We start from the raw sequence: 13,987 nt of genomic DNA on the forward strand, positions 1-13,987 counted from the left end.
ATTTGTAGTTTTCTTTATCCATTCCTTCCTATTTTGGTTGTAAACAAAGCACTTTGTTCAACTGTCAACTCAAATCAATTGGATCGTAAAAATGTTACATTCCTACCCCTCAACCTTTTTTCCTGCTTTTAAACCACATGTTTTGTCGAAAAACTTGCCTGAAACGCTCTAAAATATTATTTTTATCGTTTTGAAAGCTTCACATCGATTTTAGTTACAAAAAATCTCTAAAAAAGCATTTTACACGAACTTCTCCTTCAAACTGCGTTTATGAATACAAAGGACCATTCCACGAAACGTCACATGACGCTCAACCGGCATGACCGGGCCGGTCGACCACAGTGTTTTGTTTTCAACAGCTGTCGAAATAACTGGCCCAAATTTCGTGACGCTCATTCGCTTTCCCGTTTAACTTTCCCGACTTCCTATTCCATCCCGCACACAATCTGGCTTCCCGGGACCACTTATAATACGCCGTTTGTCGGTTCGACAGCTGTTTGCGAGGCGGTGGGGAAGCTGATCCGAGGTGCGCGGGCGAGTGTGTGCGTGTGTGTGCAACAATTGCGTCGAATGTGCTTTGGCTGTGCACTTCCGCGGTGGTGATCGTGTTCCGCAGCCAAGCCAATCACGGTGCGTAAGAGTGAGCGAGACGAAGCGATACGCCCACCCCACGCAGGAACGCCAGTTGGGGGTTTGGTAGTTAAAAGGCTTGCAGCACCGCGCACCGCATTACACCACCGTCGGGTACGGTTTACATCATCTCTCTCACTCGCGCGCGACACGTTCCGGGTTGACATGAACCAGGCATGCAAGCAGCTTGGCAAGCGGCAAACGGCGGACAGTGGCAACGGTTTCCGTCCGAAGAAGTTCCGGCCGGACCAGCAGGTACCGACGATCGACGATGGGCAGGGCACGGGGATCGCGGACGGTGCCGCACCGGATGGTGGTGCGGTATTGCTCGATTGTGAAATCCCTCGCTACGGTACACTGGTGGAACGGAAGCGTTGCCGGAAGGCGGGTGACTTTGTGCTCGGGTACGAGCTGGGCACGAGTCCGGGTGTGCCACAGACGCAGTATCTGGCCCGCAAACAGGGCACCAATGAGTTCTATCTGCTGAAGGTATGAGCGGGACGCAGAACCGTTAATTAGGTTATGTCGGTGGAGCTAACTGTTGTTCTGTCTTTGCAGATACTCAGCTTCGATCCGGAGACGGAAATAGTGGACAAAGAAACGCTGCAGGGCAAGGTGCTGCTGCACAACGAGTTCACGCTGCTCTCGATGCTGGACGATCTGGACGGTGTGATTCATCAGCACGGATTTTTCAGCGATTACGCGTTCGAGGAGCGTCAGATCGAGCGGGGCAACGATGGAACGGTGCAATCGATCTACACCGGCCGCATCCGCCGTCGGTTGATACTCGTGCTGGATTGTGTTCATGCGCACGAATTCTGTGACGAATCGTCCGCGTACATTAGCCTGCAGCGTCACATCTCGGTAACGCGGCTTAGCGAACGGAGAGCGCTGGGGCTGTTCTACGAGGTAGTGAAGGTGGTCGAACAGCTGCACGCCCGCAACATCATCCACCGAGACCTTAAGCTGAACAACATTGTGCTCGACCGGCGTACGGGGCGCATCGTGCTGACCAACTTTTTCCTCGGCAAGCATCTCATGAACGAGCAGGAATGTTTGTTCGATCAGCGCGGCAGTCCGGCGTACATTTCGCCCGACGTGCTGGGTGGTAAGCCGTACCGGGGCAAACCGTCCGACATGTGGGCGCTCGGCGTCATCCTGTACACGATCGTGTACGGCAAGTTTCCGTTTCTGGACACTACGCCGTCAGCACTGTTCCGGAAGATTCGTGAGGCGGATTACACCATTCCGAGGTAACGTGAGCATGAGGGATTGGGGCGGTTTCAGCAAATGCTAAGCAAGGTTTGCTGCTTTCCTTCCAGCGGTTTCAACACGACGCAAGAGACAAAAAATCTCATCAAAAGTATGCTGACCCTGAACCCGGACGATCGCTTGACGGCTTGGGAGGTACGCACCGAGCTGGAACAGATCCTGCGTCGGTTCCGACGGCCACGCCCTAACTGTGATCAACTCGTGCCGGAACTGGTGGAGCCTTCGCTTGCGGCCGACAAGCTCGCACCAGCTGATCAATCGACGCCGACTGGCAAGGCAACCGTCGAACCGACGGGCGTGGACCCGATCGTAAACGTGTCGGTAAAGACGATCGTCAACCCTTCGCCCAGGTTCGATCTGAGCACGGAACCATTTTCCCGCACCCTTGAATCGACGGTAAATCAGCGCCGCACGGAAGAGTGCTTCAAATCGAAAGGCGAGCGGACTTACAAGGTGAAGACAACGACGTATCGCTTCACTCCTTCCACCCTTCACCGACTGCAGGATGTGGTGGGCGATGGTGGTTCGGTAGGTGGAATAAGCATGGCCAGTTCTGCCGGTACGGCACCGCTGGAACAGCAGCCGTCGGCGAGCGGAAGACGTTCGCACGCGGCGGTCAGCACGGCGGGTGGTGTCGATCAGCCGCTGGTGTCCGGCGCGGGTCGCAATTTCAGTCGGTTCAATTTTAACTTGAATCTACAGTATTCCGCGAGCTCCTCGTACAACAACGCTGTAGCGGCGGCAGTGTCTACTGTCCATAATGGTGGTAAGTAGTGTAACGTTCATAACGACTTGCAAATTGGTGTTGAAATCGAGAGTCTAGTGACAATAGGATTCAATTTTTGTTAATTTTTTCTTCCGTAGGCTCTCCGAATGCGGCGCATCGTACGCGTACGGAAAGATCCAACGCTTCGAGCGATCGCCCATCATTACCCCGGGTGTTAAGCGTTAGCCAAACGGTTCGAGTGATAAGATCCGGCGCAGGACACCAACAGCTACCGACGACACCACCACCACCACCACTGCCCATAAACGCGTCCGATGCCAATGGTGCCGTGTTCGGTACGGAACCGAGCCTAGAGCAGCAGGCAAACGGATCATCGCTGGCATCGCTCCCACCGGCGGCACAGCGTCTGTACGCCATCATGAACTACATATCGCTCAACAACAGTCGTCAGCCGGCGGGAGCTGCTGACACTCGATCGACCATGACACCGGCCGCGACGCCACCGGCACCGCTCGCCGAGAACGATCCGGGCGCCGGGCTCGACTTTAACGGCGTCATCACACCGGACATAGCGGACAAAATTGTGGCCTACTTGATCGTGCACTTGCGCAGCCTCGATTGGGTCGCGAACGTGTTCCGCTCGATCGATGGTGGTGCCGGCAACGATCCCGAGCTGCGCGTGAACAATCTGCTCGAGCTGTTGCGTCAGCTCGGTGTGCGGATGGAGGCCTGCCACGGGCAGATAGTGATCCGTGCCGTGCAGACACGCGATCGGCTGCAGTTCCTTAGTTTGCTGCTGCGTATCGCTGGCTACAATGATAAGTACTTTCACCAGCGGTCCGCTTAGCAACCGCAGTAGCAGCATTAGACGTAGTAGGCCAGCTTCAACAATCGTGGAAGCATCGGCTCTTTTCTCCCTCACGAGTCGGCGGCAGCGGCGATGACGGCCCCATCGTCTCACATTCGTCTGCGAACTGATGGGAGGATTTTTTTTCTCTTTTTTATTTTATTATTGGTATAGGAATCATTTAATCACAAACGATACTAGATAAGCGAAGGGAGGGAATGCTTCTTAGTAGCAACAGCAGGCTGGTAGCTAGGGAAAACCTGTCGATAAGCGATTTCCCGTCACATCTCACGCCTACATACGTTCTTTTCTTGACTGACTGACTAAACGAAACGCTCGTTAGCTCATTGTAGGAGGTTTCCTTTGATAGCGCTCTGGTGGTTCGATGCGTACCACTGCCTGGGTGCGCCACTCTCTTTTGGGGTTAAACTCTGATGATTTTGTTTGAGGAAAACAGCGACTGTCCGGTTTTATTGTGGGTGAGCTGATCGGTCGCCGTTTATGTCGTTACGATTGGCGGCCGGTTAGATTGATTGCTTTGCGATTCATTAAAAATAATCAAATATATATTTTATTTTATTGTGAAAACAGAGAAACACCGAAATGGAAGAAAAATAATCATGCTTTATGCACAGCGGTCGGTGTATTTCCGAGTGACGTTTACATCCGATAGGTGTTTCACACACAATTGTGAAATACCATTCCACCACCACACGTACAACAAGGTTGAGGGGTGTTGCATCATATAATGTAAAAAAGGTTTTTTTTTATTTTAGACACTCAACTTTGTAGCGCGCATTGATGATTCATTCACTTTGTTGTAAAAGCGAGAGGAATTGTATAACCCGGCCGTATTGGTTAAAACTAAATTACGAAAGTTGATGCAATGCTCGATGGTTTGGAGAGGTTTCCTTCTCCAAAGGCACTTTATCCTGGGCGAGCTCGGTCGATCCGTTAATAATAATTCCGTCATCCAAATTCGAGGTTTTGTTGGTAGCGAGGGTCGGTATAGTGAGGGCTCGTCTGTGAATGCAATCGTCAGTATTCTGCGTGTCGAGATGCAGCGTTCTTCCATCCCGCTGGCTTGTCTGCGTTCAAGACCATAGAATATGATCTACTTCATGGTATCCGAGGCCGCAGCCACATGTTTTGGAGTCGGCCCGTCCTGTACGCTGGAGATGCGCACCCAATGCGAAATGGTTAGACCTAAGCCTAGACATCATTCGAATGAACGCACGATCTCCTGAGATGCCTTGGAACCAGGGCTTCAAGCTAACTTGGGGAGTGATCGAATACAAAAACCTCCCAAGCTTATCCGTGTCCCACATACTCTGCTGCCCCCGAGCCATGCAGAGAGATTGTGGAGCACGCATGTGCTCGTAAGGTAGGATAAGCCTATCAAAAAGAGACCCTTCCGAAGCGCCCTTTTTGGCCAATTGATCTGCCCTTTCATTGCCTTGAATACCGCAAAGAGCGGGCAACCAAACACGAGATATTCGGAAAGATTTTTCAAACAAGGAGCTTAAGTAGTCTGGGCTCTTAATGGCCTTCAAAGACTTTAGTTCTGCCGGACAGCGCTTAAGCTGCCGGAGAAGATGAAATATTCGTCTGGAGGACAAGCACTTATGATCAATAAGGCGTAAAAGATTGCGGCGAGCTCCGCTATATATATTGAGCATGGTCGGCGTAGTTGAAAAAATGCTTCGGAATCGATGTTATACACTCCAAAACCGATGCCCTGATGCTCTGACGAGGATCCGTCTGTATAAAATTGGTTTCGGTTCAAATGGCCATACTTTTCCACAAAAATGCTGGGAATTGTCGTCCTGCGAAGACTATCGAAGATAGACTTTGCACCCTCTTTTAAAGAGGTATCTACTATTGGAAACGAGATTAATACCAGGCGAATTAGTCATCATAAGATAGAGCAGAAATTTTAAACTTTCAGTACTTACGCACGGGCTTTAGAAGAGGGCTTCTGAGGGACGACCTACCACCTAAGCTCCTGAAGCCGCATCCCATTCCCAGATGCCACGAGTAAGTATTCATTTTTCGCAATTTTTCTTTACCCAATTTATTAACTCCAACTTAAACCCTTTCATTTATATTGCTTTTATATATTTGAACCAACCGAAAATACCAAAAATAGAATCATTTTAAAGAGAGATGTGTCGAAGTGATGATGCTACTAACAAAACGCTTTAACCCGCAACCTTAATACCTTTAGCCCGAACGAACGATCTTCTCTAACAAATCAGTGTTAAGTGTCTTCGCCCTCGTTAGAAGCAGAGTTAGCTAAGCGTAACACCGGCCCCCGTACCGACGGTGGTTTCCATCGTCCGGAAGCCAGCCTCCGCTAACGCACCCACCAACCGTTGGAATGAATCGAGCTCGCGAAACCCGTCCGGCAGCAGCACAAAGGCACATCCGCCACCGCCGGCACCGGTAAGCTTGCTGGCAAACCCGGCCCGTTCGGCAATGGCAAATATTGCTTCCAAAGCCGGGTGACTCACGCCCACGGAACGTAGCAAGTTGTTGTTGATGTTCACCAGCGTGCTAAGCCGATCGTAAACCGTGTCTGGCTCGTGGTCCTCCGATTCGAACAGTGCAACTGCTTCATCCACAACGCCACCCATCGACTCCAGAATCGGACCGACGGTGCGTGGGAACAGTTCCAGCCGTTTGGCTACGGCAGCAACAAGCTGTGCCGTACTGCGGCTAACACCCGTGTCAACGATCAGCACACGCACCGGACGCCGCAGTTTGATGACCTTATCCACACCGGTACCACGTCGAAAGCGAACCAATCCACCATTGGTCGCGATTTCGTTATCAATGCCGGAGGGTTTCACGTGCATTATGATCTCGGAATCGAAAGACCATCGATAGATCTTCTTCAGCACGTCCGGGCTCATCGCGGATGGATCGCGATAAAATTGAGCTTTCAAAATCCGTGCCAGATGATACGCTCCGGCTGCCAAACAAACGCCGTAACTGGCTGAACTGCCCAAACCAGCTCCGATGCTCATTTCCGAATGTAGCGAAAGCTGGAAGCCTCCAGCACCGAGGCAGGATCTATCGATCGATTGAACGCCTTCCGATCGAAGCACTCGATTGATGATGTAAAGTGTGGAGCCAAGCGACATCCGCTCTTTCGATGTTGCATCCCCTAGGGAAGGCGCCGGATCCGACACAAAGCGTGCGAAGGGGAAATCTCCGGGCGAGCGTAATTGTTCCAAAAAGGCATCCGGTTGAAGCGTTTCGTTGCAGTCAAGTTCACGAAGAAACGCATCAAAAAGATCGAGCGGCAGGCTGGCAGTGAACGGGATCGAACGGAACTCGACGATGACTTGGGGCGGCGATGATGAAGACGCGAGAGCGGTATACGTGAGGTAGGTACGCAGTCCAATCGATCCAGCAATCGCCGGATGACCGTACACGACGGAATGTTCCCCGTGAAGGATCACCTTCCCCGGGGCGGAAATGTCGAATCGTTGGACGATGGTTTGTTCCGCCATGATGATGCTGCTAGCTGGTAAGCTGGCGGCTGGTTCAAATACAGTATGGAGAAACCTAACCTAAGGTCCACTCTCGCCGGCCCACTGTTCCGGGGTGTAGGTTTTCTGCGAGAAAGCGTGAATCGTTTTCAGTTCCTCTTCCAGTGCCGCGTTTACGAGCCTGTCGATTGGGATAGGGGGATTTGGATGAATGTCTCTAGGAGGGAAAAGCACACCTCGCTCGATGGACCTTACCTGTGTCGTTGGAGTAGAGGTTTGCCTTGGAACTGGGAGGAAACTACTACGACGCGGAATTTGCCACCGCAACCATCCGATTCGTCGACCACTTCCTGCAGGGAAACGAATGATAGCAATGTTTATCACAATTATGATAATGGATAACTTAATTTTGAAGACATTCCTCGGATGCATTCCTTGGTGGTCGATATGTCGACTGACTTTAATATTAGCTCTAAACCCAGTCCCATTCGTCGAAGAGATAGTTGCAACCTATCAGAGAGGATTCCGAAATGGAAAATCAACTACGGGCCAGATATCTTCATGGTGCGGCAAATCTTGGAGAAGATGGCGGGGCAGCAACTCCGCTTATACGACGCAATGAGCTCTTTTGGAATCCCGGCCACGTTTAGCAGGCTTGTAAGAATGACAATGGCCGACATCACAACCCAGGTGAAGGTCTGGATGGAAAACTCTCAGGACTTTCCTTAGCTACAACCAAGGGCTTGCGCCAGGGAGATGGGCTTGCCTGTCTCCTTTTCAACCTGGCGCTAGAGAGAGCCATCCACGACTCGGAGGTGGAAACTTCGGGGACTCTCTTCTATAAGTCAATCCAGATCCTGGCATATCCAGTCCTGGATCGAGCGAGCGGTACAAAACCTCGGATCGGAGATTAACGAAACTTAAATAATGGAGGCACCACCAGTGAAGTCGTCCAAAACTTCACCTATCTGGGGTCGAAAGTCAGCACCGACAACAACATTGATGTTGAGTTACGCGCAAGGGTGCTGGCTAGCGGCCGGTCAGACTACAGCCAGAGGAAACTTCTCCACTCAAAATAACCGTCGCGATGGACGAAGCTGGGACTGGGTACAGAACATTTATAGTCCCAGTACTCACATACGCCTCTGAGACATGGACTCTGTCCTAAACTAACGAAGCCCTCTTAGCCGCGTTCGAGAGGAAGATGCTCAGAAGGATTTTTGGCCCCGTATGTGTGGAAGGACAATGGAGGAGCCGCTACAATGACGAGCTCTACGAGCTGTACGATGATCTCACTATCGTACAGCGCATTAGACTCGCCAGGCTCCGGTGGGCTGGTCACGTCATAAGAATGACACCGGACGACCCAGCCCGTAAAGTCCTTTCAGGCCGTCCACACGGACAGAGGAGGCGTGGTAGGCCCAAATTGAGATGGAGTGATAGCGTTGATGCGTCCGCCAGAACGGCCGGGATAATGGATTGGCATACGAAGGCGCTGGACCTTGAGCGGTATCGAGGATTGTTGCAGCAGGCCAAGACCGCGAAGAGGATGTAGCACCGGATTAGTAAGTAAGTAAACTACAAACGAGAGGTCTTTACAACCAGTTACGAGGAGTTAGAGGCCCTTTTTGAGCCATCAAGTTTCCCGAATAGTTAACGATAATTTACAAATCGTGGCACCAGGGTGTGACTGGGATTTTGAAGTAGTTTAAGGTAGCCAAATGTATATTAGGAAAAGCTTCTCAGAGAATCCCCCCTCCCCCCCCCCCCCCTGAGTATTGTTCCATTGCCTGGATTTCTCAACATCCTGCGAAACGTATTTCAGTGCTCCACTGGAGCATTTCACAGGGCATTTTTTTCGGAACATTTCTTCCTCATGAAACAAACCGGATGAATTGTTTTCGACTTTATTTGCTCTAATTCACTTTCTTTTTATTGTTTATTCTAGATGGCTGTTCAGGTGTAACACTAGTTTGATCGCTACAGAACTGTCTGTAGTTAAAGTACAAGTAAAACAGTACAAAATGCCCACAGCTGTACGCCGATATGAGCAGTGGATAGAGAAATGGAAGATGCGCTGGTGGAGCGAGGCAAAGGAAGGCTACCAGGAGCAACACCTGCCCGAGCAGTGACAGATAGAACAGTGCCACGAAGACACTTCCAATCGATGCGAACCCTTCTGGAAGAAGTCCTCGTAGATGAAGTACATCGTAGGATAGTTTATGATTTTTGTTCGACGGTTTTGAATCCCGTACTGTCCGAACCATTGTTAGACTGATAAGGGTTAGCCCCACAAAAGCCCCTGTAAGACCATCTTTGTGGAGTAGCGGTAGCATGCTGAAGGTGGCCAACTGTAGAAACCAACAGGAAACGAGTGGTTCCAGTGGAAGGAGCAGTGTGGCCGGCAGTGCTGCTAGAAGAATCGATTTTTCGTGCACTTGAAAGCTGAACAGGAAAAATCCTAGCGCTGTTACGACGAGCGAGTAAAGGAAGCTTCGAGCTGTGTGATTCTTCTGCAGTAGAAGATGTAATCCGCTCGGCAGGACGGCCAGCAACGTGCAAACCAGGCACACGATTGCCATCGTTGTGTTTGGGACGTTTCTGAAAGGGAATAGCGTTGTTAGCATGATGTTTTGATCGATCTCAGCGGGTATTTACCTGAGTTTAACGAACACGTTCACCACACACCACACGTTGGACACTTTGTCCTCGAAAACGCCACGTGCTACGGGGAATATTCGATGCACCAGCTGTCCAACAGCGTCCAGTGAACCCAACCAAGGAAGCCAGATGATGATAAATGATAGCAGGACAGTTGCGCCGAGCAACGTTAGATTTCTCACACCCACCAGGAACCTTTGACCGAAGGTGGAAGAATTGTCCGCTCCGTCGGTGAAACAGTCCCGCAGAAGATAGAAAAAGAATGGCAGCGCGTGGTACAGCTCCATCTGCTTGTAGTTTAAGGCGAGACAGAATAGAACGGCTTCCGCTAGTGTTCGCCTTTCGACGATGGCCGCAACGGCTAGGGCACAAAGGGCAAGAGACGCGTTGTTGTACTGGAAGTGGCCGTTATCGATGAGGATCTGTCCCGGGAACAGGATAGCCAGGGTGGGAGCAAGCCACCGAACTTCGGTGTTAGGCCTGGCCATTCGCCTAAGTATGGTGTACGTGGCGTACAGGATGGCTGGAAGGTACAGGACCGCATCGACCAGCAGGACCGTGTTTCGCATAAATTGTTTATGCTCAGCCGTGCTGATACCGCGGGACGTGTGCAGCGCAACGAAAGACTCATCGTGCCACTGGCGAGCCCACCACCCGACGAGATAGCTGTGATACGCGGTCAGTGGTGGATAGTCCAATCCCCAGTACAGCAAATCGTTGTCCGACGTGTTCCGGTACCAGTCGGCCACCGGAAGGTTGACCGTCACCTCCTGCCAGTGTCGCTGCGCCTCGAAGTCTCCATACATCGGGGGCCGGTTTTGGCCCGAGTAAGAGTGCAACGAAACTGTCGCTCGTAGAAAGAGTCCGGCCGCCACAATCACCAACCACTGCATTCCGGTCTTTGCGTCCATATTCCCGGGAGGCCCGGTATCACTGATCCGGACAACGAAACACTTCCAACGCGGCGGACACACACACACGTACACACGCGAGAGCGATCGTTCGCTCGTTGTTTTTGTTTGACAGCTTTTGACGCTGGTTCGTACCCGGGGAGTCGGACCGAAGCGCGTGAAGATGATCGGGAGAGAAAAGAAAGTTTCCCCCATACGCCTCCCAAAAAAACACCCGCCACCGTTCACTTACCACATGGGTTGCTTCCAGCTTTTCGGTCAGCTTCTGCCGGATGTATTCCTCTGTGTAGCCGGACATGGTGGCGGTCGGTAGCGGCGATGGAAAATTATAAAAGATGGTGAGAAATAAGGGTTATTTACTTGGGAAAGAAGAATTTCAATGCTCGGTAGAAAAGAGGGTTGCTGTCACCTTGTGTGTTTACGTTTTTTGACAATTGTGAACGGAACTGTCAAATGGCGCCTTTCGTCGGTCGTTCGCGTCGATCACCCTAGAGGTAAATAATATGTTTTGCTAAGTATTATTTAAAATTAATATTGTAATTTTTATTTACGAAGCTCTGTTTAATTTTCTTTCGATTTAAATGCAGAACTGGAAAAATTGATATTTTTAACAATTTCTTAAACCTAAACAAATATGGAATGTTGAAAGTTACGCCATCTTATATTTAATGAATAAACCTCTTTTTACAATACTTTTCTAATATTGTTAAAAAGGTAACAACATCACATCACACGGTGCCTTGCGTCGATCACAAAAGTATTGGTTGTGCTAGGAGTACTGAATTCAAATTATAATTATTGTAAATTAACTGCCGGAATATTTCTAAAATTCAACTCACAATGTCTGAAACAAGCTGTAGACTCTGCCTAGGCGAAGTGCATCCCGACGATCGAGGCTCTTCCATACTGGAGGCATTATTTCGGAGTGCGATCGATCGCGTGTTTTCGTTTGAGGTAAATACAAACATTGTTGAATGGTTTTCCAGAAGCTAGAATCGTGTACTGATCGGTACTTTTTTCCATTTTAGATAAAGCACGATGATAGCTTACCGATATACACGTGCAACGATTGTTCGCAGCAGGTTTGGGACTTCAACAGTTACAGCCAGTTGGTGCAAAAAAATCAAAACACTCTGGAGCAAAGGCGGTTGAAGAACAGCGAGCGTTCGAACTCCACCGAGCAAACGGAAGGAATTCCATTGCAACCAATCGATCCGGACAGCATTAAGCAGGAAGCTGTAACATCGGATGAGGAATCGGAACCTCCGGCCACGGCACCTGACCAAGTGCCAGAAGGCTGTAGTTTACTGCCAGCTATTAAAACGGAACCAATTGACACTTTTGCGGAAGAAGAAACTTTGCCAAATCACTTACTTACTTATCCAGAGCTAGAACCACTTCGGGATCTTGGCCTGCTGCAGCAGTCCTCGATACCACCAAATGAAGTTTTTGTAAAATCTGAACCTATTATTGCTGATGTGGAAGAGAGCGTCATGGACGTACCTCAGGCACTAGAACACAATTCTGTAGACATTAAAGAATCGGATGGAAGTGACCTGGAAGACAATAGTAATGACGATAACGATGGCGACGATGATGATCGCGATGATTCAGCTAATACTGAGCCGAGTCCAAATTGTAAAAATTTAATCGAAAAGATGCGGGAACGGATCCGGGAGCGGATCGCAGCTCATAAGGCGGTCTTCCGCTGTGACGTATGCGATAGAACCTATCCCAACGAACACTATTTGAAAACGCACAACGCCGTAGTGCATGCACCGTATTTGCGCAGAAGACCTTGGTATCCGTGCGATGTGTGCAATCGATCATTTTCGCATCAAATGCTTCTGCAAAATCACCGCAGAACGCATACCGTTGCAGAACAGTCTTCCCCATCGGGGGGTGTTTCGGGCGGTGAGACGGAGGCCGGAACGGATTCCACCCTTGACCAGTACACGTTTCGCTGCAGTGCGTGCCTTAAAACATTTCCATGCCACAAGAGTCTGCAGACGCACGTGGATGTAATGCATCCGGATATGGAGCGAGAACCGCAAACGTATTCGTGCGATCAATGCGATCGAACGTTTGATGAGCGTAAAAAACTGAACAAACACCGCCGGGTGCACAAATACCAGCAGTGTAACGTGTGCAAGAAGCTGCTCGTGAAGCATAACATCCGTCAACATGTGCTCGCCCATCAGGGTGAGTATCGGTGCACGGTGTGCAGCAAGACGCTGTCGTGTAGCAAAAGTCTGAAACGACACCTCGAAACGGTACACGCCAGTGAGGCTAAGCGACTGGAGCGGCCCTATTCGTGCCCGCTGTGTCCACGCACGTTTTACCACATCGCCCACCTGCAGACCCATCGGCATTACCATATCATGCAGCGATGTCCGCTGTGTGACAAAACGGTCCGGAAAACCCTGCTGGGCGAACACATGGCCGTGCACAAAGGTGCGTTCCGGTGTAAGCCGTGCGGCAAAATGTTCACATCCAAGATGGGATGGAAAATTCATTCGAAACAGAAGCATGGCAAGGTGGTGTAAGTGGTGGTGGTGTTGGTTCACTCATATGGGGCCGTCCTGTCCACAGACTCGAGAGGTCGTGGTCTGCCATTTCTGGCTTGCTTTTTACCAGCATCAAGAAACTTTTTCCCTTGAACAACCAGTCAAGCAAGCCAATAACGGCAGCCCAAGGCGGCTTCAGGCTTTTGAACCCAAGAAGAAGATTTTTTTATTCGTCCTGTTACTATGCAAAAATGCTGTATTACGGCCAGATCGTTACTGCCAAGTAAAAACATAACGAGGAATGACTGGGAAATGCAATTTACAGTCGATCAAATAAATATTACCAAAATATTGTAATATAAATTCGCTATAAATGGTACAGTACAAACGGGAGGAGCCAAAACGAACCAAAAATAGGCTTCACGGCAACAGGAAAAGCTTACAAATTATGAATTTTTAAATAAAGTTAGATAATAGTCTCCGTTTGATGTTGATGAAAAAAAACCTCCGATGAATATCGTATAGCATCCGAAAAAGTTTGTCCTTGCTTCCAAACTAAGTATAATTCACTCCTATAAAAATGTTGACAATGTAGGCACAATCGCTTTAAAAGCTCATTACATTGTATTGTATTCTATTGACGTAAAAAGAACAAATAAAAATAGTTTCAATAATCCTGCCCTCAGCTAAAATTTAAAACCCTCAAAGCCGGCTCTCCAATACATAGTCTAAAAAACGTTCATTGGTTTCTGCAAGGTCGGAAACTTTTAAAGATGGATGATTGTTTCGCGCCGGGATGAAAATGAAAATCGAAAATCATCCGGCACCTCGGCCGCTGGTGGCTATTTTGCCGGCTTCAGGACGCACCGGATCGGGCCACGTGCCTGCATAGAAATCCGTAGGGAATCCTCTTATACTAAGCTTCGAATGTGACA

General features: G+C 49.7%; 5 protein-coding genes across 5 annotated transcripts; 2 read left to right on the top strand and 3 right to left on the bottom strand.

Moving 5' to 3' along the window:
* Positions 1-322: 322 nt before the first annotated feature.
* On the top strand, positions 323-4,104 carry LOC118515240 (serine/threonine-protein kinase par-1-like). The gene is made up of 4 exons (XM_036061924.1): positions 323-1,119; positions 1,189-1,883; positions 1,953-2,668; positions 2,767-4,104. Exons 1-4 carry the CDS (start codon positions 796-798, stop codon positions 3,474-3,476), a joined length of 2,445 nt encoding a protein of 814 aa, XP_035917817.1. The 5' UTR covers positions 323-795; the 3' UTR covers positions 3,477-4,104.
* A 1,468-nt stretch (positions 4,105-5,572) lies between these two features.
* Positions 5,573-10,911, bottom strand: LOC118515244 (bolA-like protein 2). Its single transcript, XM_036061928.1, has 3 exons — positions 10,778-10,911; positions 7,229-7,323; positions 5,573-7,154 (listed from the first exon to the last, which is right to left on the bottom strand). The coding sequence occupies exons 1-3, from the start codon at positions 10,841-10,843 to the stop codon at positions 7,055-7,057; spliced, it is 261 nt and encodes an 86-aa protein (XP_035917821.1). The 5' UTR covers positions 10,844-10,911; the 3' UTR covers positions 5,573-7,054.
* Positions 5,573-10,954, bottom strand: LOC118515243 (mevalonate kinase-like). Its single transcript, XM_036061927.1, has 3 exons — positions 10,778-10,954; positions 7,229-7,323; positions 5,573-7,154 (listed from the first exon to the last, which is right to left on the bottom strand). Exon 3 carries the CDS (start codon positions 6,992-6,994, stop codon positions 5,768-5,770), a length of 1,227 nt encoding a protein of 408 aa, XP_035917820.1. The 5' UTR covers positions 6,995-7,154; positions 7,229-7,323; positions 10,778-10,954; the 3' UTR covers positions 5,573-5,767.
* LOC118515242 (probable dolichyl pyrophosphate Man9GlcNAc2 alpha-1,3-glucosyltransferase) lies at positions 8,865-10,917 on the bottom strand. Its single transcript, XM_036061926.1, has 2 exons — positions 9,632-10,917; positions 8,865-9,574 (listed from the first exon to the last, which is right to left on the bottom strand). Exons 1-2 carry the CDS (start codon positions 10,738-10,740, stop codon positions 8,890-8,892), a joined length of 1,794 nt encoding a protein of 597 aa, XP_035917819.1. The 5' UTR covers positions 10,741-10,917; the 3' UTR covers positions 8,865-8,889.
* A 247-nt stretch (positions 10,955-11,201) lies between the features above and the next one.
* On the top strand, positions 11,202-13,540 carry LOC118515241 (zinc finger protein 845-like). Its single transcript, XM_036061925.1, has 2 exons — positions 11,202-11,499; positions 11,574-13,540. The coding sequence occupies exons 1-2, from the start codon at positions 11,386-11,388 to the stop codon at positions 13,089-13,091; spliced, it is 1,632 nt and encodes a 543-aa protein (XP_035917818.1). The 5' UTR covers positions 11,202-11,385; the 3' UTR covers positions 13,092-13,540.
* The last annotated feature ends 447 nt before the right edge of the window (positions 13,541-13,987 follow it).

Source organism: Anopheles stephensi, unplaced genomic scaffold (genome assembly GCF_013141755.1).
Source record: "Anopheles stephensi strain Indian unplaced genomic scaffold, UCI_ANSTEP_V1.0 ucontig11, whole genome shotgun sequence".
NCBI lineage: Eukaryota > Metazoa > Arthropoda > Insecta > Diptera > Culicidae > Anopheles > Anopheles stephensi.

Excerpts from the sequence above, each read along its gene's own strand:
- LOC118515240 (XM_036061924.1), top strand. The coding sequence starts at position 796 with ATGAACCAGGCATGCAAGCAGCTTGGCAAGCGGCAAACGGCGGACAGT. Across the intron at positions 1,120-1,188 it reads ATGAGTTCTATCTGCTGAAG|ATACTCAGCTTCGATCCGGA; the intron begins GTATGAGCGGGA and ends CTGTCTTTGCAG. Across the intron at positions 2,669-2,766 it reads GTCTACTGTCCATAATGGTG|GCTCTCCGAATGCGGCGCAT; the intron begins GTAAGTAGTGTA and ends TTTCTTCCGTAG.
- LOC118515243 (XM_036061927.1), bottom strand. The coding sequence starts at position 6,994 with ATGGCGGAACAAACCATCGTCCAACGATTCGACATTTCCGCCCCGGGG.
- LOC118515242 (XM_036061926.1), bottom strand. The coding sequence starts at position 10,740 with ATGGGGGAAACTTTCTTTTCTCTCCCGATCATCTTCACGCGCTTCGGT. Across the intron at positions 9,575-9,631 it reads AACGTGTTCGTTAAACTCAG|AAACGTCCCAAACACAACGA; the intron begins GTAAATACCCGC and ends ATTCCCTTTCAG.
- LOC118515244 (XM_036061928.1), bottom strand. The coding sequence starts at position 10,843 with ATGTCCGGCTACACAGAGGAATACATCCGGCAGAAGCTGACCGAAAAG. Across the intron at positions 7,324-10,777 it reads AGCTGGAAGCAACCCATGTG|GAAGTGGTCGACGAATCGGA; the intron begins GTAAGTGAACGG and ends GTTTCCCTGCAG. Across the intron at positions 7,155-7,228 it reads CCTCTACTCCAACGACACAG|GCTCGTAAACGCGGCACTGG; the intron begins GTAAGGTCCATC and ends CCCAATCGACAG.
- LOC118515241 (XM_036061925.1), top strand. The coding sequence starts at position 11,386 with ATGTCTGAAACAAGCTGTAGACTCTGCCTAGGCGAAGTGCATCCCGAC. Across the intron at positions 11,500-11,573 it reads ATCGCGTGTTTTCGTTTGAG|ATAAAGCACGATGATAGCTT; the intron begins GTAAATACAAAC and ends TTTCCATTTTAG.